At 36.0% G+C, this 22,470-nt stretch overlaps 1 protein-coding gene across 1 annotated transcript in view; it reads right to left on the bottom strand.

The window, feature by feature from the left end:
- CEP128 (centrosomal protein 128) overlaps window positions 1–22,470 on the bottom strand; it is a 423,508-nt gene that overhangs the window by 279,307 nt on the left and 121,731 nt on the right. Inside the window, exons 13-14 of the mRNA XM_049770323.1 lie at window positions 9,992–10,642; window positions 5,044–5,208 (exon numbers count right to left, since the gene is read on the bottom strand). Of these exons, the coding sequence (XP_049626280.1) occupies window positions 5,044–5,208; window positions 9,992–10,642 (816 nt within the window). The remainder of the gene's footprint in view (window positions 1–5,043; window positions 5,209–9,991; window positions 10,643–22,470) is intronic.

Raw genomic sequence — 22,470 nt, forward strand, 5'->3', positions numbered from 1 at the left:
AAAGTATCTCTCAAAAGTTAAAAACTTTAGTAAGAAAACTTTAACGCTGAGTTGATCTTGAATTGATTCACAAAAATCTTCTAATAAATAGCAGTATAATTTTTCTGGGAAAATAAAAGGATTAATATTATTAATATATTTTTGAACATAATAAAAATAAGCATTTGCTTTAAAATTTTAAAACAAGTAATATATTTTATTAACACAACAGATAGAAAAAAATTTTTTCTAATATATATTAAGTATATATGCTATTTCCTTGGTAACAAGTTGATAAAATATTTAATTAATACTTTAAAACTTGTAGGTTGCATAATGCTTATCTTATAACATAATGCATATAACATTGGAAGTATTTGATCTTTAAAATATTAAAGTGGTAGAAAATTTCATAAGGAAAATAAGCTAAAATCAGTTCTTATATGTGAATAGACTGACAGCACTCTTTTGCCACAGACTAAGGCTGATTATTTAAATGAATTTTGGTGCAGTGTTAACAAATACTGAAACTAAAGTACAGAGCCAAAGTAATAGCAAGAATCGTTTTTAAAAATAAGAGGTAGGAGTACATATTTTTGATAGAAATAGTAAATTATATATATGTTGGATATGGCCATTAAAGAATTCCACTGTGTCAAGCAAACAAAAAAGGCTTCCCTTTTTATTACAGTATAGTCACATAAAAACTCCCAGAATGTCCAATTTTCCAAATTCATTATCCTTATCCTTAAATCATAATCATCAGACTATGGGATTTTTATCTAAAAGCATTTCTTTGTCTTTTTCTTGTTTTAATTTTTCCCTGGCTGGTACACATACAAACATATGCACACACCACCACCACTACCACCAGTATAAGGCAGATATTGAAGTAGAGAATGTGTGTATTACATCCAAAGTTATCCATATTTTAATATCATAAAATATTACATACATATTATTTACTTTATTAAATTTATAATTTATCTATAGGCACTTGTGTGCATATGCCTATCATCATTACCCACAATTCATTTACAGATAATGTACTATATATATATTAATATATATCAGGTTCTGTTTCTGATCTAGAGGTATAAAACTAACCAAGATTTGTTCCTAACTTATACAGCAAGGATAATTATAATTACATACATGTTGACTTGACTAGCAAACCTGATATAAATATCACATATTAAGGAAACTGCCAGCATTATTCATCATGGATTCCTCCCTAGTGAACAATTCATCTCAGTGATTTACTATAATCTGTCTTTAAACTTGCCACCAGCATGGTTCAGTGATAAGCCTTATTCCCAGTTCCCTGGCCCTTAAGCACTTAACACACAGGAAATGGACATAGGCAGTCAATCAGTACTTCTTGATTGGCTGATTTCTTGGCTGAACCATTAATTGCCATGTACTTGGAACAATAATAATGAAATAATAGCAGCAGTAACTAATAGCTTATTAGATATCAAACATTTCTGCCAAATGCTTTCAGTTTTAACAGAAGTAAACTATCACCATTTTAAATATGGCCAAATACATATACATTTCAAGCAATTTGCATAAAGCCATAGAACTAGAAAATTCTTTACATTCAGAATGCCTGCATTTAGCTACTAATACTATACTGCCTCTCAAAGAGAAAGTTTATATGTTTATAAAACATAATTGATAAAGAATATCCATGTTAAGAAGCAGATTAACATAAATAAATGACTAAATTAATCAGAAGTACATAATAATCCTGCACACAAAAATTTTAACAGGAAGCATATAAAGTATATATGTGTATATATCTTTAATATTATTCCTTACTTGGAGAGCTAGAAGTTCCAGCTCACTCCATGAAGCTCACCACAAAGAGTGATGTGTGTAGTTAGAGAAATAACTACATTGAGAACTATAATAACAACGTGAATGAATGAGGGAAGTAGAAAGCCTGTCTAGAGCACAGGCAAGGGTGGGGTGGAGAGGAGGGAGATTTGGGACATTGGTGGTGGGAATGTTGCACTGGTGAAGGGGAGTGTTCTTTACATGACTGAAACCCAACACAATCAGGTTTGTAATCAAGGTGTTCAAATAAAGGTATTAATTTTAGAAATGCCTCCCCCCAAAAAAAGATTATTTCTCACTTTAGAATCAGAGAACAAATTTTCCCTGAATTACCACCCACTGTGTGAAATCACCTAGACAAATTAATTATGAAAAAGATTTGGGCTTTTATGATCCTATTATAAGCTTTTATTTTCAGACCTGTGCTTTACCAATATCCTATTCTCGGCATCAACACAATGTCTGCAACATTCTTGACGTCCAACATATAGCAACTTCTCAGACTTTCTTCTACAATGAATATTCTATTTATATAAATGTGTGATAACACCTGTATTTTGCAAATAGAGCCAATAAAAAAAAAACATGTATTTTAAACAGCACAATGTAAACTTTCCATTTTCAACCAAGCAAAATTTCCTCTACTTAAATGTAATAAATGAAGTAAAAAATATGTTAACACAACCTTCTGGCTAACCTTTTTTTAATTATAGAAAAGTTAGAGAATTTAGCATTATCTCCAGAGCAACTATAGCTTGGTAACAAATTGTTAAGTATGCATGAAAATTAGACAATCCAAACAAAATATGACATAAGAACTAAATTGAAGTGATTGTTAAGACTGTTGGCCTTAAATACAACACTTAAGCACACTTAATTATAACCTGCAAACTAAGTTCCATCGTATGCCTTTGTTTTTGATGTTAAAAAGGTAAAAAAATATAATGGTGGATGTTGCAAACAACAAAATGAGGAAAGAAAATGACAATGCACTAAGTTTTTGCAACGAGATTTACTGAAAAGTTTTATGACACAAAACTTTAGTGATAGTGCCTTTATCATCAACCTTAGTAACCCTTAATCAAGTATGCTATTTATTTGGCAGCATCCTATCAACCACATTTTAGTAGTCTTTTTCACATTTAACTTTTATCAAACTCCATTACCAAATCCTTCACAGAAGTGGATAGAAAACCGGGGGAGTTTTTGTTGACTTTTTGCCACAATATACTCAAAAGCAGTGAATCTCTAAAAGTTCCTAGTGTTCTACCCAATGAATAACATATAGCAGATACTCGGAATATATTTAAGGAACCAAATCCATTGCTATGAAATCAGGGGAACATGCCTTGCATGCCCACGGACTTGAGTTCCAAGCCAGTCAGTATATAGTCCTTACCTAAGCATTAGCTGGTGTAACCCAAAGACTCACTAAAATCCCATTCCTTAAAGTTTCTAACCAGTGCCAGGGTGACTCCAGTGTCCCACACTTAAATGATGCAAGGCCTACTGGGACAGTGCAACATGGACATGCCCAAGCATTGAATTATCCAAGAAGGATAACAGAGTAAGAAAACCCTGAGCACAGCTGAGGCAAGTAAAGAAATATAATAAATCTGTATTTATTTATTTATATATATATATGTATATTGGGGGGCCACATCCAGCAGTGCTCAGGGTTTACTCCTGGCTTTGTGCTCAGAAATCGATCCTGGCAGTTTCAGGGGACCATATGGGATGTTAGGGATCAAACCCAAGTTCTTCCTAGGTCAGCTGCATGCAAGGCAAACACCCTACCATTGTGCTACCACTCCAGCCCTATATTTATAATTCTAAAATGTATTTTTCATGACACCAAGAGTTCACTCTGGAATTATATAATTCGCAATTGTTAACATAAAAAGTATATACTAGGAGACACAATATAAGTTCAAATGTCTTCCTATTTATAATTTACTTATATAGTTGATCCCTGTTTGGGGAAAAGGAATCCAGGCCAGTAGAAATGCTGCCTCCAGGCCATCCAGGTTTGCACTCACCTCCCCAGTGACATCAATAAATCCTGTTGTGTTTTTTGTTTTTTGGGGTTTGGTTTTGTTTTTGAGTCACACCCGGTGGCACTCAGGGGTTACTCCTGACTTTTCACTTAGAAGTAGCTCCTGGCAGGCACGGGGGACCATATGGGATGCCTGGATTTGAACCACTGTTCATCCTGGATAAGCTGTGTGCAAGGCAACCTCCCTACCACTGTGCTATCTCTCCGGCCCAACCCCATTGTTTTTAACATGTCCTTTTGGAGAATGGAGGCCCCATACCCTAAAGTTCTCAGGCGCCACTCCTGGGGGTACCAGGCATCCAACCAGGGTAACAACTGCAACTACATGCTAGACACGTGCCTTAATCCTATACCATCTCTGACCCTCATGGCACATTCTTTTAGTCTCAGGTGTTTTTGAGAGAAAGAGAGAGGGAGAGGGAGAAAGAGAGAGGGAAAAAGGGAGGAAGGAAGAAAGGAAAGAAGGGAGGGAAGGAAGGAGGGAGGGAGGGAAGGAGGGAGGGAAGGAAGAAAGGAAGAAAGGAGGGAGGGAGGGAAGGAAGGAAGGAGGAAGGAAGGAGGGAGGGAAGGAAGGAAGGAAGGAGGAAGGAAGGAGGGAGGGAAGGAAGGAAGGAGGAAGGAAGGAGGGAGGGCAGGAAGGAAAGAAAGAAGGAAGGAAGGAAGGAGGGAGGGAGGGAAAGAAGGAAGGAACAGGAAGGAAGGGAAAGGAGGAAAGGGAAGGAAGAAAAGGGACGGGAGGGAGGGGAGTGGAGGAAGGAAAGGAGGGAGAAAAGGAGGGAGGCAGGGAGGGAGGAAGGGAGGGAGGGAGGAAGGAAGGGAGGAAGAAAGGGAAGGAAGGAAGAGAAGGGAGGGAAGGGAGGGAAGGGAAGGGAAGGAAGGGAAGGAAGAAAAAAGGAAGGAAAGGAAGGAAAGAAAGGAAGGAAGGACGGGTTAGTTGTCAGCCAGCCAAATGAAGGCATGTGGAAACCTGGTACTATCCCACACAGAGCCTGAACCCATTGGATTTGACCTGATTTCACTGGCCCAGCCTATGGAGGGTACAAATACTGGGTAACATGATAAATGGAGAAAGAAACTGTCCCTCTCCCTCCTCTTTGTCCTCCTCCTGGGTGATCAACCATATAAGTTCAAATGTCTTTTCATTTATAATTTACTCATAGTTTTACCTTTTCTTCTAGTTTGTCCTTCAAACACTGATACTTCAGCTTCAGTTTCCTGTTCTCATTTTCAGTCTGAGTTAATTCCTCTGTCAGCCTATCACACTGTGACTTCAACTTCTCTAGCTGACAAAGACGAACTTTTGCCATATTCTTATCTTCTAAGCTTTCTTCCTGAGAAAAAAGACAAAATAGAAAAGAGAAAGTTCACAAGCCACAGCCAGATTTTACACCAAATAAAGAACATGTTGTATCATAGCGCAAACATTTCACTCTCTCTCTAAGCATTCATATTAAAACATTCTATACACAAAGGAAATGTACCAGGTTTCACTCAATCACACCTTAGCACTCATGGATCATGTTAACTATTGCACTAGGAGATCAAGATAAGAGACATGATGAGTAAAAGATGGGTAACAGTCAATTTTCGTAAGGATGAATACAAAGTCTTAGCAAAACAGAATATTTTGGCAAGCCAAGAAGGGATACTAACTCTGCAAAAAGGAGACAATTATTAGCATCCTGAAAATGAAATATCATCAGATATTTGTGAATAATTACCATCTTCATCTACTAAAGGAGCTCAAATTACTTCTAGTTCAACATTTCCTGCTTTTGTGGGGAAAAATGTGGACTTTTATATAATTATTGATATACTTGCTGAGCTGAAAACTAATTATAAATTGTAGCAGCCAAGAAACTATAAATAACAATAAGAAAACAATTTTACCTGTAATTATTTCACAGGATCAAAAGTCTAAGATCATGACCTCCATCTTTTGTGGAATATAACCAGAATCTGTTTTGTTTTGTTTTTAAGTTAGAAATAATCAATTCTAGAAGAGAGATTTCGATAAAGATTTACCAGTTTTACGAAATTAAAGAATTTTAAATAACTATTTCCAAGCTCATTTCTGCAAGAAATTAAAAGAGCTGGGTTTGGGGGTTGTACTGTGTTGCTGGTTTTTTTTTAAATCATTTCATTCTCACAACATACTAACAAGGAAAGCATATCTCCTCTTTAGAATGAAAGAGACACAGACTTTGCCAAGGATACAAAAAGTAAAAAGTCAGAATTTGAATCCTGAAGTTTTCTCAAATATCTATGCTTTCCAACTGTGATTTTATACTGCATCCAGCTGTCTGTCCTTTCACACTACTTTCAAAAGGTATACCTATCAATCTTCATTATAAAAAAAAAAAAACTGGGTATAAATTAAACTGGATATAACTGAAAATATATACTATGAAAAAATCTTTATGCAACTGCTTATAATATATGTAAGATATGCTTTAATATCTCATAAAATTGCTCTTATTTTATAATGTTAGCATATTGTTTATTCATGTATATAGGAATACAATCATTAGAAGCAATTTGCTAAAGGGGAGAAGCTGTATGAGTCTTACAAAAATCTATGTTTTGGTTACTGTACAAAAATCACCTCAGACATGAGGCCACTTTGATGAATTGATTTCTTTGTGCCAATTCTATATTCACAATTGAAAAGTAGAAGTAAAACCTTCATCAAAAAATTGTTCAGTTATGATTCTTTAGGTAGATACATTTTCTTCTCTAGAGGGGACAGGATGATCTCTCTTATTTGTGTGATATAAAAAAAGCAAACTAAGGGAATAACAAATGAACAAAAGAAAGAGAACTGAAAATTTGGTCTAAAGAAGTGAGTTACCTGGTGTGGGGAAATAAGAGAGTTCCTTGGGATACTGATAGAGGGAAGCAGACAAATATGCTATGCAAAAAATATTACTGACAATATTGTGAATCATGATATACTTGTAAAAACAGGAAAAATTAACACAAAATAAGCTTCTATATGTATATATAGACACATAGGGGAATTAGTAGCTGTTTTTTGCATTGTAAGGTCATTGGTTTGATTATACACAGCACACACACATTCCCAGATACAGAAAATTTCACTAAAAAGGAGTCATTTTGTAGACTATGAATCTCCTAGATCCAATAATTCTTTATAACATCTTTCCTAGAACACCAATGCCTAAGTTTAAATGGAAACTTACTACTTCTGTGGTTATGTTATTATATCTTCATTTAATTTCAGGATTTATAAAGTCATCTTGCACTCAACAAAAAGTACAGAGGAACATTTCAATCTAATTGGTGAGTTGCAAAATGGTTAAGTAACATGACCATGGCAGACAAATGACAAAAGTAGAAAATGTTAAGACTGGCTTATTTGATTCCAATAAAACATACTTCAAAATGGTCTTGTTGAAATTATAAATGAGATGATAACTCAAGACCCTTTAAAAATTAATATCAGTTATATTCCATTAAAATATTTTATATTTAAATTTTGAAACAGACAAAAGAATAGTTTCAGATGGGGAAAATGTAATTAGTTTGTGCAAAGAAAAATATAGGTAACTAATGAGTATTAATTTCAGAAAAAGTAATAAATTAATATAAGGCCAAAGACAAATACAATATGATTACTACTCTAAGGCCCTATAAGTATAGTTGCTAAATTTTCTCTGATGGCCATTGTTAGCAATTATTAGTGGTAATTAAAATGTACAATAACTAAAATTAATGAAGTGGGGTATGTTCCTTATGGGCAACATATTTCATTTTAAAGAAATGTGTAGGACTCTCATGAGCTTTTCAGCTCTTGTGTTGCTTATTGTTTCATACTGCGGAGTAATTATAGCACACCTCCTAGATCTTTATCTCCCAAATTAAAAACCAATAGGGTAAAGCCTCCAAAGATCTACAGAATAGTTACTGATTACATGTTCTTTACATAGAGGTAGTTTTTAAAGTTGAATTGTTATAAATAAATATAAAACACTTCCTAAAGAAACCACAAGAAAATTAATTTTTTCTACATCACGATCATTTACATTTTAAATCACAGAGCAAGTCTGGATCAAATCATTTGATTCCCAGCATTTTAAGCAGTTTACCCTACTATCCACTGAAAAATCTTCTGTTTAACTCAAACAATATGCTACATAATTTAAAAATATGCAAAAATTACTAACACCTGGTGTCTGCCTCTCTCAACAACAATTAAGGGTGTAGGTGAAACACAATTCTCAGAAACAAAAGGATAGTACAGGTGAGATGATTCAACTTGCATACAGAAAACCCCAACTCAATTACCAGCACTGCACATGGTCCGAATGGTTCCCTGAACACAGAACCAGGACCATCCCTGAATACAGTTGGATATGGCTCTAAAGATTGGGGTGGGGGGGATCCAAAATATCATTCTTTCCGAGCTCTTCTGTAGTTTTACTCTCATATTTCTTCCTGCCTAATTTCATCCAATCCCCACTTTTTCAACCACCATAATAGCTTTCTGGTTCCCAAATATATAATGTTATTCAACTTATCTAATTCCTATTCCTATGCTACTTGGTTGGATTTGAAAGGTCTCTTCAACCTAATTATATCTATATGCTTCTAAAAAAATGGATCTGACAATTTTTTCTCCCAAACCTACTGTTATGTCTATATTCTATATCTTGAGAGTCTCATTGTATACCTAATCACTAAAGTTACCCATTGTTAATTTGATTCAAAGTATTTTCCAGATTAACAAAGCAGTTAAAAAAAACCATAGGCACTTGACTACCTACATTTAACCTATTTCAATCACTTTTAGTTGTAAGGTCCTGAGAGTTACTTGACATTTTGTGTTTCAATTTCCTCATCAGAGAGAAAATATTACCAAACCATCTATATTTTTAACACAAAAGTTCTTTTAGTAATAACTAACAAAAAGTGTCAAAATGTAGTTTTTATTGTCAAAGCCAATTAATATCAGATGAACATATTGGATAAATGTAATTTAATTAATTTTTAATTAATTAATTTTAAGATCAACTCTTCTCCATTTCTATGATTCTAATTTTGTGTGTGTCCTTAGCAATTCTGAAAGACTATTATGATGTATTTCATCAATATTAGTAGGCCATATACAGTTAGGGAAGAATTCATACAGCAGATATCAAATATTTCTTATAACTGCATCCTTATCATATGCATCTTATGGTAGTTGTGTTTTAAGTAAAATTAAAAATTGTATAACTAACCTTTGAAGATCTATCCCTTTATTCACCTAGTCAACAGATATTTACCATGTTCCAGGAACTATTCTAATTACCAGAACTATAGCTGGACACAAAACAGACTTCCTAGTCCTAGTCCTCATAAAATTTTCATTCTCATTTGATTATAAAAATCAACATTATAGCGCCTATATCATATTATGATAAGCACTATGAGAAAAAAATTAAGCAACAGGTTGGACAGATTTATCAAATTCCTGACATGTGAAATCATTCTCCTGCCTGGTGATTATACTATTAGTGTTTATTAGTCAGTAACATAATAATCCCATTAAAATGTTTACATACACAACAATAAACATAGTTTACATCTAAACATAGTGTTTACATAGACCTGTAAATTTCCCAAATTTCAAGATCTCAAGTATGCATTCACCCTCACAACTCTGATTTGGAAAAGAGGGGGTGAAACTCAAAAGCCTTGGAATTATACAGCTCATAAGCTGATCCTCTTTGTTACCATACTAATAAGGACTGTGGTTATAGCTTCTATGGCCTTGACATGTCTGTGCCTTTTATATTGGTCATAAATGTTGAACGAGGGCATGTTTCAGGTCCATGACTTATTGCCACCTCTGCCTTTCCTGGCCTCCCAAAATAGCTAACGGTTCGTTTTAAAGGGCTTCAGTGCTCTGAAATAGGCTCTCCCAGGTGGTGGCTATGACTCATTTCAACCTGGCCGAACAGGCATGAATAAGCCTCTTTACTGTTAGTTTTATCTTCCCTTCAGTGCTTGGGAATACAGAATGATCTCTAAAAATTCATGGTTTATTAACTTCATGAGCCACCAGAAAAAAATTCCTTCAATATCATCGGGAAAATTCGGGACAGGTACCTTCAGTGTCCTAATATGATTATCGGCCTCACTCTTTTCTTTCTTGAAGTGCTTCATCAGTTCCTGGATATTTTGCTCATGTTTTATTTTCACACTCTGCAAGGATGATGTGAGATCTTCCAGCTCCCTCTGGTGAACATCTCGCTCTAGCTTTAGCTGCGTAATAATTGTGGCTGTTTCTTCATCTGTGGATTTTGTCTGTGCCTTGAGATCTGAGAGGTTCTTAAGTACTTCTTTCTTGGCTCTCTGTTCCTCGGCCAATTTACTAGCAAGATCAGCTCGGATAGCACTCAAGTCCTTGACAGATTCCTGCATCTCAAGCAATTGAGCTCTGTCCTTGGCCTGGCTTTTCTTTAGCTCTGCAATTTCCTCCTCCAGGTGAGCCTTCTCATCTTTCATCTGACTTTGCGTCTTATTATGCCTTTTCAGTTCAGTCTCTAGCCTATGAATGGTGTCCCTGGATTCCTTGACTTCTAGTTCAAGATCAGCTTGACAAGTCATAATATGACTTAGTTTATCTTCTTTCGAATGAAGTTCCTCCTCTTGATGAGCACGTTTGGTTAAGGCTTCATTCAATTCCTTCCGAAGGTTTTCCATCTGTTGCAATGCTGTATAAAGCTGATTTCTCAATTCATCCTTTTCTTTTAAAACCTATCAGGTTAAGAAGAGAAAGGAAAAAAATTATGCAAATGTTTTTTACTAGACACTGCCAAAAATAAAATAAAGTTACAACTATGAAGTAAAGAATAAGTCAGGGGCCTGAGAGATAGCATGGAGGTAGTGAGGTTGCCTTGCATGCAGAAGGACATTGGTTTGAATCCTGGCATCCCATATGGTCCCCCAAGCCTGCCAGGAGCAATTTCTGAGCGTAGAGCCAGGAATAACCCCTGAGCACTGCCAGGTGTAACTCCAAAAAACAAAAACAAAAAAATAATTCAATAAATTATATCTTGTATTTTTTCATTTTATATTGATTTATTATTTTTTTGCAGTAAGATAGTGTTTACTGAAATTACTAAGAAAAATGTGAAGAAATAGAAAGAGTGGAAAAAGAAGCAAAGAACACAGAGGAAAGCAAATAGATACTTACCTGTCAAAGGGAGAGCATGGACTTAAAGAATCTGTCAGTCCATTTTTTAATGAGAAATAATTTTAGAATATTTAAAAATGAGAAGACAACTAAAAATGGAAAGACAACTATAACTATTGTGATTTGGTATAATTACAAAATATATTTCACCAAAACATATTAATCCTTGATCATAAACATAAAATAAAAATCAAACAAAAGATTGAAAAAAGACTCCTACTATAATTTACCAAGACTGAGATAATTCAGAGTAGAGTTACTTAAAATAACAGTAATTTGCATTTCAAAAGTACAAACTTTAAAAGGCAAAACATCAAAACTGATATGGGAGATAATATAGGATACAACGGCATACAGATACAATCCCATGCTATGGTTCAATCAGTTATTATAGCAAAATATTGTCAAAAGAGACTAGTAACATTCCAATATGAAACTGAGCCTTGACTACTCAAAAAAGACGTCAAGAGATTAAGGTTAAAGATTAAGAAGAGCTTGAAGAAAAAAAAAAATCCACCACATTCTGCCTCTTTAAGAGGTTACACTTAAAAGTCCTCTAAACCACTACTTTTCAACCTCCAACCCTCAGACTAGTGCCAGCCTGTAGACATCTCTTGTTCTGCAAAAGTTTCCTGCCGTTGAATCCATGGTACTCCTGGGTTCCTAGAATGCATGTTTGTTTTTCCAGCCTTAATGGTTTATGAAGCATTACCTTTCGGAGGTCTAGAGGTTAAAAACCAGTGCTCTGGATGACCCAGCTCCTAAAGCCAAAGGACACCCTCTCAGCCCCACATCTCGTGCCTCGGCAAGAAACTACAACCAACACTCCTGCTACTCATGCTCTGTGGCCCTCCTTCACACCACCCCCAACAAACAAAAGTGGACTTTTATTTGATACCAGATTCAGCTCCAAAGGGACCCCCAGTGCAAGAACTCTACCTGAGCTCTTTCTGCGGCAAATCATTTTTTTCTTTTTTTTATTAATATTTTTATTTAAACTATTGCGAATTACAAGTCCTTCAGAGTTGGATTTCAGACATACAGCGACAGTGAATTAGGGCCATTCCCACCACCAGTGTTGACCTCCCTCCACCAAAGTTCCCAGCATGCCTCATATACCTCCACCCTTAGTTCCCTGGCCTGCCAGTGTAATAGGCCCATTTTAAGTATAGATCGTTATTGTTTGGGACTTTTGATTCTATTGTTGTTGACTTTGGCTTGGTTATTTAATTCTGTCCTATTTTTTTTTTTTTTGAGAGTCGATAGTTCAGAAAGAATAACTGTCCCCACAGGTAGCCTTCCTTCCTTGCTTTATTAATTCTTTTTTTTTATTGTAAGAATTTAATCAAGAGACAAAATTAATTAACATAATGAGGTAAACTAACATAACATAATATAGTAACATAACATAACATATAATATAATTGATATAATAATACATGTAAGTCAAAGAAAGATTCTGATTAAAAACACATTTTTTCCCATAATGGCTTACATATCTTTCACAGTAGTATTTTAGGTACATATTAACATTGAAACAGGAAAATACCCATCACCAACTATGTCCTCCCCCCATTCCAGTTCCCTTTCTACAACCCATATACCCCAAAATCACCCCCGGGCTGCTAGAGTAGGTAGACCCCTCTTTGTCTGGCTTACTATTAGTGATCACATATCTGTTTGGTCCTGGAACCCTCCCTTGTTTCCCCCTCTATTAAAGAGGCAGAGCTAGAAGAATCGAGGTATGTGGTTTTGTTTGAAGGAAAGAAAAGCAATAGATTGCAGCACAAAATAAGAGGGAAAAAAAAAAAAGAAGTCAAAAGTCAAATATGCTGAAAATGGGCAGAGTCCCTCTAGAGGCTTCCAACCTCAGTTTGAGAGAGGATGTGAAAAAGGTAATTGAGACACCACAACAATACAGAAAAAAAACATCGAATTAAATAACCAGTGAGTACTACAGCAATAGATAGGCACCACACAATAGTCTCGGTTCTGAAATCAAATCATGCTCAAGTGCAAAAAAAAAGAGAAAGACAAGACAAAATAAAATAAAATAATATTGGAGAGATCACCATAGTCTCCACACCAAAATAAGGACGTCAAAAAAAATCGATCAATTGATAAATAAATATGTGGAAAAATGATTGTTTCATGCTTTTTTTTCTCCTTTTCTTTATCCCCCTGCATAGGCACAGTAACTATTGGGGATATTGTAGAGGGAATTCCCTTGACCTAGGAGATACAGGGTTTCACCATCCCTGAAGTATACTGTCATGGGATTAACTCTAGACTCCTTGCATGATCATTTACTCTCCCCTTGCTGCTTTCATGGTGTATGGAAGACTTCTGCTTGTCTTGGATGGTAAAATCAGACCTGTTTCTGGAGATCTTGGTGGCTGTGCAGCTCAAGGAATGGAGTTTATGAAGTCTTTCTTTGTGGTTCTAGCAGTTATGCTTTTTCAGTGTCGTTTTAATCCATCTTCTGTAGTTGGTGTTCTTGGTCATTATGTTGCTCCTAGAATGGAGCCTGGGATAAAGTCTTTCGTTATGTTTCCGAGAGACCTGTTCAGTTGCAGTTGTCTCAGTCAGACTTCTGGAATTGGAGCTCTTGTTTGCTGAACAGATCGTATACCAAAAGCTAGGCTAGAGCTTTTTGTTGCTGTTGTTGTTGGTATTGGTCCCTGGATGCATACTGTCCAGTCTTGGTTGCAACAACCAGTCGTCTGTATATAGTGATCTTGGCTTTTGCACAGATCAAAGGGTGACATGTTTTCTGATTTTGTCTTATCGATAGCTGATGAGGAAGGACAACTTGCTCTTAGATAAAGTTGTTCCCATTTCCTCATTGTCAGGTTATCAATTTAGAACTGGCTCATGCTGGTGTCAGAGCAGCATTGTAAATGCCCTGGAGGGGCAAATCATTTTTCAAACTCAACAAGACCAGGGTGTGTGATGAAAATGTGCCCTGGATTCCAACTCCCACAAGAATATCTCAAAAGACTTAATGGTGAAGCCTATATATATTTCCTTTATATGTTTAATACCTCTCTAATACTACATCTTAATTTGTTTATTCCCAAATGTCAGGTAGTCTCCTGCATCCCTTTTTTCCCTTAATTACTTTCTTTTAAATATATATTTTTGCCTTGTTTTTGTTTTCTTCTTTTCCTTAACTTCACCTGTTTTTGGTTCTGTTTGGTCCAAAAACCTACAAAAAAAGTCTTGCCTGGCCAGGACATAGAGATGATGGAGCCTGACACTCTCACACCGAAATGCACCAACAATATAATATAGCACCATTTCTTTTTGCAAAGGTATACTAAAAAGGGGGAAATTTTATATATAGAAACAAGCTCTTATCTACTAGGGATAAGAACTAATACATTTTACAATACAGTGGTGCCTCCCACCTTGAACATATGTCATGTGGCCCCAACTTAGACTCCATGTGATTAGACAGTGACCATCCAACCCTGAACCCTAGATCTCAGACATAGAACCAACACAGTTCTCCACAACAGCTTTAGGAACAAAACACCCTATGGGACATTATTTTTTTGTTTTTTGTTGTTTTGTTTTTTGAGGGACACACCCATTTGATGCTCAGGGGATACTTTCGGCTATGCACTCAGAAATCGCTCCTGGCTTGGGGGGACCATATTGAACCACGGTCCATCCTAGGCTAGAGCTTGCAAGGCAGATGCCTTACCTCTAGTGCCACCACTCTGGCCATCCTCTGGGACATTCTTAATACTGCTCTGACACCGAAATGTGCCAGTTTTGATATGACATCCTGACAATGAGGAAACGGCAACAACTTGATCTAAGAACAGGGTGTCTTATCTCATCATCTAACGATAAGATGAAATCAGAAAACATGTTATCTTTGATCTGTGCAAAAGCCAAGATTGCTAACTACAGAAGACTAACTGTGATAACCATGACTAGGCAGGACTTCTCCTGGAACCCTCGCCTAGGCTTTGGCCTATGATCTGTACAACAACCAAGATCTCTAATTCCAGAGGTCGGACTGAGACAAATGCAACTGAGCAGAACTTCTGGAAACCTAACGAAAGACTCTATCCTAGGCTTCATCTTAGGCTCAGTGCAAAAACCAAGACCACCAATTACAGAAGACTGATTAAAACAACAGTGATGGAACAGAACTTGTGGAACCATAAAGAAAAACTCCATCCTAGGCTCCATCCTATGACCCGTGCAATTACCAAGATCTTTACTTACAGAGGCCTTATTTTATCATCCATGACTGGGGAAAGTAAAAGAACATGTATGGAACCTGTAGTTATTCCCATGACAGTATGCTTCAAGGGTGGAGAAGCGCTATATCTCTTAGGCCAAGGGAATTCCCTTTCTAATCCCCCCAATATTTATTGTGCCTATGCAACACACACACACACACACACACACACACACACACACACACTACATTTTTTTTTTGTTGTTTTTCTTCTTTTTTTTTTTTTTGTTTTGTTTTGTTTTTATTTCAGGATCATGGTTGCTGTCTTTATTGCTGTGGTGCTTTCAGTTTTTTTGTTTGATTTTTTGTCATTGTAGTTTTGATTTTTTGTTGTTTGTTTTATTGTTTGTCTGTATTTGGGGAGTTGTATTTTTGGGTTTTTTTGTTTTTTGTTTTTTGAGCCACACCCGGTGACACTCAGGGGTTACTCCTGGCTATGCGCTCAGAAGTCACTCCTGGGTTGGGGGACCATATGGGACACCGGGGGATTGAACCGCAGTCCGTCCAAGGATAGCGCAGGCAAGGCAGGCACGTTACTTCTAGCGCCACCGCCCGGCCCCGGGAGTTGTATTTTTGTTGTTTTTCTTCCTTTTTTCCTTTCTTCTCTTAAATTGATATTTATAACCCCTAGATGGACTCCTCCCAATTTTACATTTGTTTGATTTTTGCGCTCTTTCTTCTCCTTCAAACAGAACCACATAACTTGAATCATCTTGTTCTGCCTCATAAATTGAGGGGGAAATAATGGAGGGTACCAAGACCAAACAGACGTATGAACATTGAGTAGAAATAAAAAATGACCAACTTAAACACCAAATCCAAAGCCATTGACAACAGAATCAATACCCAATCTACAACAAGCGAGACACAGAGGGGACCGCTTACACTAGCAGCCCAGGGGACCAAGGATGGGGGACATGGGATGCATGCTGGGAACAGGGGTGGAGGGAGGACAACACTGGTGGGGAGGAATGCTCCTGATTCAATGTCACTATGTGCCTAAAATATTACTGTGAAAGATTTGTAATCCACTTTGGTCAAAATAAAAATTAATAAAAAAAAAAACAGTGCTCTGATATGAGTCATAAGGAGGGAAACCGGAGGCATTGGTGGCAATATATGTGCACTGGTGAAGGGTGTTGTACATTATATGACTGAAACTCAATATGAACAACTTTGTAACTGTGGGGTAAAAAAACAACTGTATGATGAACAACCTTGTAATCATAGTGTTTAAAATAAGTAATTTAAAAAAACCTACTGCTCTAATCCTCATCATCAATGCAAATGAAAATGTCAGAATCTAAGGAAGCAGGGATGGTTTTCTCCCCCCAACAATGGTCTGAAGATTGTTCTCTGTAACTGTTTCCTGGTACTCTTCAAGGCCTGGCTCCATGAGCACTGGGGCTGTGCATGGGGTTAAAATTCTCATTTCAGATGTAGAAATTATGTGCAAAATACAAATACTTGCAAGGTATTTTTACATTTGATCTTTAATAATTCTTTGAGAACAATTCATGATAAATTATGAGTCAATTACTCCTTAAAATAGTTTCCACAAATGTCTCTCAATTTTAACAGGGAGAAACAGCATGAAGCTAACATAAGACATAATAAAAGGAGGTTATTAAACAACTGAGTTCAGAACAAAGAAAATCTAATTTGATTCTTGGTCCAGTCATGAGCATCCTCAGGAATGTATTTATCCTTAAATAAATAATAAGAGCTACTTTACACGGTTGAAATAACAATCCCTGAGAAGGGAAAACCAAAGGTGAATGAATATAAATATAAACTCAAGAAGAAATTAAGATCTTAGAAAGGTATTGCAGAGGGATAGTGATCAAAAGCATGAAAAAGGGATAAGTGATAATATTATGGCCATGTATATTAGAAATTTGTAGAACAAAGAGGAAGTCCACTTTGGAAAGATTGCAAGGGAAAAGAGTGGTAATATAAATAAGCCTTAGGGTAGATGTATTATCTTTCTATTATAGTATAAAAAATTCCAACAAACTTAGTAGCTTAAAACAATACCCATTTATTACTTCATTCTTTCCATCGGTAATAATTCCAAGCAAAATATTCTGCTTAGGGTCTCCAGAAGCTAAAATAAAGCTCTCAATAGCCCTAGGGTCTTGTCCAAATGTTTAGGAGCAAAGTCACTTCCAAGTCACTCATGCATTAGCAATGTTTAGCACCATTTAACTATGACTTGGGGCCCATTACTAGCTTTTGGCCAATGGATATTTTGAGCAACTACAGGCCACCCACACTCCCTGGCTTATAGACTCCTCTGTCTCCAAAGCCAACAATAGCACACTGAACCCTCCTAGTGTTTTAAATCTCTAGTGTCTCATCCTCCCAATAGCTAGAAAATTTTCTCTGCTATAAAGGGCTTGTGTGATCATATTAGGTCAATACATATCACCTCTTTATCTTAAGGTCAACTGTACTACATTTAAAACATAAAAGTAGTGTTATATTTCATTCTATTCACATGATCCAGGTATCAGGGTGGGGCATCCTTGGGAAGTAGTTGGGATTACCAAACTATTAAGGTCAAAACTTGACAGAGCCAAGTCTTTATTGTAATCATAATGTTGAATAGGCCTAAGAATAAATAGAGGCCATGTGAATATAAAAATATTTTGACATTTAATATAACCTGTTGATGAAGTAAAAGCAAAATAGGAAGCCCTAAAAACAAATTGTTTTTCTTCATGAAGCTCAATGATCCAAAATACCTCAGAATGTATACTATCTATACATAAATAAATCTATCCCTAAAATTGTTTGATTTCAACAGTGGTGGAACAGTGAGTACATCAATGCTCTAGCTCTGCTTTCTACAGTCCTTCAGGTTTTGTCCTGCTTTTCAGTGTATCAAACATCACATTAATTCATAACATAGAAGGAAGCCTTTAGGGTGAGTGATTACAAATTATTACTAGTCAAGTTCAGAATTTCTTTGGCAATGTGAATACCAAAATGGAAGAAAGTTTTGTGTGTTTGCTTTTGGCTAGCTACTTGGCTAGTAGTCACAGCCCAAGATTTTGTCTAGACATTGTCTCTAAGTCTGAAAATGTTAATGACTTAACCACCATCTCAAAATGCTGGACATTCCCAGTGGCCATTAGCTAAAGAGAGGTCATCTTAAAGATATTTAAAATAATAGAAATGAATCCCCTCTGGTCATAAATACATAAACAGAAATACATGAAGAGGACCTGAGAAATAGGATTGTTTGTTGTTTTACCACATTTTTGTTGTTGTTATAGTTTCTACTTCTTTCTTTCTTGGACAAATTGACTGGACAGATAATTGAACTTTTCCAACCATAAATGATTCCAAATTATAAGACTTGGTTATTCCGAATTACTGGTTGAAGAGTTTAGTGCTCTTAGCCCTCGCCAAAAAAAATTAAATTTTTGTTCTATATTTTTGGACAAACCAGCTCCAAATTAAATTTGTTTTTGTCCAACAGAATCTTTCTATAAGATAAAACACATCATATATGTTTTTGCTGATATACAACATACGTGAAAAGTTTTTCCCTTAAAAGTTACTTAATACCATACTCTCAGTAGCCACATGAGTGGCCCAGGGTATTTCTGAGAGTTCAACCAACCAGTTCCAATACCATAGTAAATTTTACCTGTGTTCCCTTAAAAAAACCTTCCTTACCCTACCCTAATTAATCAGTCCTCCAGTTTTGGAACTCATTCTTATTGCTCCCCATTCCTAAAATCCAAGCATCATATCAAGCTTGAATTTCTTCTCCAAGGAGTTGGCTCAATCACAAGTCATTTATTGTTACCACAGACAATTTTATGCACCGTATGTCTAAGCTCTAGGTTCACCACTATACTGCAATTTTCTCAGTAGCAGTCTGTATAAGGTCTCACAGACCATTAGAAGACAATTTTAGCAACTCCTTCATCATCGTCAAATAAACAATATTAAGAATTAAAAAATCTTTCTTCTTATGCATCTTCTTTAGGAGTGAGTAGATTACCAGAAATTCCTCAATACCTCTCACATTGATTAGAGAAGAGTTATGTGCCTAATAACTGGGTTACATTAATTTTAAAAAAGATTGGAGCACATATTATATTACTAAGACTATAGAAGCCAAGTAATACTCTATGTAAATTCTGTTGATGTTGTCTAGAAGCAGAAAAAAAGTGAAGAGAGAGGTTTATTCCAGACTGAAAAATAATCAATAAAACATGTGAGTTAGAAGGCAAAAAATAAAAATGCTGCTGAACATATCATCAAAGTAACTTTTAGTGTCTAATTTGACAGGAAAAAATGATTCCAGGAAATGGTTGGTCAACCAGTGGAATGTGTGAGTATATAAACACTCAGGTAATAATGATTAAAAAGGGAAGAGGGAATGAAAGAAATATGTAAGATCAGAGACTGAGATTTGGAAACTGAATAATTTAGCATTGCACAATTGCAGATGACAAATTTCAGGTCTGCAAATTAGTTGCTGAATGATTTGAATGAACAACAGAAAGTTTATGAAGTACACAAAGGACAAGGATACAAAGTTCAATGGGTTTCTGTTTTGAACTTTGAGTCACCAAGGACAATGGCAAGAATTACATACCATCTAACAGGTTGGCGAAGCTAGGTGCCAAAATCTCTGAGAAATGTGGAGGCGTAATGGAAAAATAAGTAGAACTCAGAACAGTGGGGAAAGAATGTTCTAACCAAGCAAAGCCTAGCTTCCAAGGAAAAAGAACAGTAAAGGATGATTGTTAAAAAAAATCTATAAATGGACACATGATCCCTGGCCCTATACACTTGATGCCCACATGCATATGTTGCTGTATCCCTCCTCCTGAGATGTGAACCTTCCTACTTTCATGCTAGGTTGTGTACTGGGGCTCTCCTCACCTTTGAAGAAGCCTGTATTCCCTATTGAGCATGGTACTCTTTTTTTTTTTAAATTTTACTGAAACCATTGTAATATACAAAGTCCTTTATAGTTTAATTTCAGATATACAGTGTGAGTCAGGGCCATTCCCACCACCATCATTGACCTCCCTTCACCAATGATCCCAGAGTGCATCCTATTTTCCAGAGTGCACCACCATTTTCCCCCTAGCCTGCCAGAATATCTTCACCTTCACCTTCCTAAGTACCTTCTAATAAAGCCTAGTTTTACTTCCAAAAAAGAAAAAGTAACTTCCTTACCCTACCCTAATCAATCAGTCCTCCAATTTTGGAATTCATTTTTATTGCTCCCCATTCCTAAAATCCAAGCATCATATCAAGCTTGAATTTCTTCTCCAAGGAGTAAATGAAAAGCTCTGAATTGGCTCAATCACAAGTCATTTATTGTTACTACATATAACAATGTAACATGACTATGTAAAGTCAGAAGAGTACTATCCACAACTATGGTGGATATTGGTAAAAGAGCCAATTCCTCAAAGTACAGTGTCCTTGATAGGCAAGAAATTTAATGGGAAAATATTTTTCTGCATGTAAAGTAGCATGGAGGTTGCTGGTTTACACTAATGTATTATGAGTATTCTAGCCTTCCTCAAATTGCATTTGATAGAAGTGTATATAAATTTAAAAATATGTATTTTGCATTGGACTTACCATTAAAAATATCAGACTTTAAAAGAAAGTATAGGAACTAAGTGGCAGTATAGTGGTTAAGGTGTTTGCCACTTGCATGCCACTGACCCAGCTGTTTCATCATTCACCAGGTTTCATCTCCAGCACCCTAAATGGTCCCCTGAACCCCATCAGAAATAATCCCTGAGTACAGAGCCAGGGGGTGTTCCCTGAGAAACACCAGATGTGACTCAAAAACAAACAAACAAAACTATAAGTTTATTTTGTGATATAAGTATGCAGTAATCATACCAGGATTTAAAAATGAAAAAATCAGAGCAATTCTTTTTTCAGAGAAAATAATCAAAAATATGTCTCTAGCTAGCTTATTAAAATAATTTTAAGTGGAAATTCTTTTTTTTTACTTTTTGGTTTATGGGTCACACCCAGCAGCACTCAGGGGTCACTCCCGGCTCTATGCTCAGAAATTGCTCCCGTCAGGCTCGGGGGATCATATGGGATGCCAGGTTCAAATCACCATCCTTCTGCATACAAGGCAAATGCCTTACCTCCATACAACCTCACTGGCCGCTTAAGTGGCAATTCTTAAAGCAAAAAATAAATTATGCTGAAAATAAAATGGAAATTATATAATCTATATACTTCCAGGAATCATTTTTTTGAAAATAAGTTAACTTAGGGAGCCTGAAAGATATAGTGGGTAGAGTGTTTGCCTTGTAAACCCAGGTTCAATTCCTGGTATCCATTATGGTCCCTGAACATAGCCAAAAGTGATTCCTGAGTGCAGAGCCAGAAATAACCCACCCTAAGTAACAATGGATCTGATAAAAAAAAAAAGGTGATTTGTATCTTTGTTTTTATTTTGAGTCATACCTGGTGGTGCTCAGGGATTTCTCCTGGCTTTTCATTCAGAGATCACTCCTGTTAGGGATCAGAGACCACATGCGGTAATAGAATGGAACCTAGGTATGTACCTGTAAGGAAATAGGCCCTGCCACTATATGATCTCTCTAGGTCCTAATTTAATAAACTTTTTAAATTGCTGAATTTTTAACTATTTTAAAGTAGTTTCTGATTCTATTAATAATTTCAAATTCTGGAGTCAGAGAGAAATCACAGTAAGATAAATGAAAGTGTCACATATGAGAGCATAGGCATTGGTCTCTAGGTCTCTAGAACCACCAGTAGTGAACCCCAAGTACAGAGAGGGGTTTTGGCAAAAATAATAATAATAATAATAATTTATATTATTTTATTTTATTATTTTATAATTTATTTTAATAATTTAATAATAATTTACTTTAAATTAAATTTTTAAAAATACTCAAGAGATCATAAAATCCAGTGATATAATATAGTGGGTAAGAAACTTACATGCCTTGCATGTGGCTGACCCAAGGTTTCATCCCCAGTACCTGAGAATCACCAGGATTGATACTTGAACATGAAGCTGGAGTAAGCTCTGAGCACAGAGATAGAGTAAGCCCTGAACACATTCTGGATATGGCCCTCAAAACTCTCTCCCTATAA

Source organism: Suncus etruscus, chromosome 3 (genome assembly GCF_024139225.1).
Source record: "Suncus etruscus isolate mSunEtr1 chromosome 3, mSunEtr1.pri.cur, whole genome shotgun sequence".
Lineage (NCBI taxonomy): Eukaryota > Metazoa > Chordata > Mammalia > Eulipotyphla > Soricidae > Suncus > Suncus etruscus.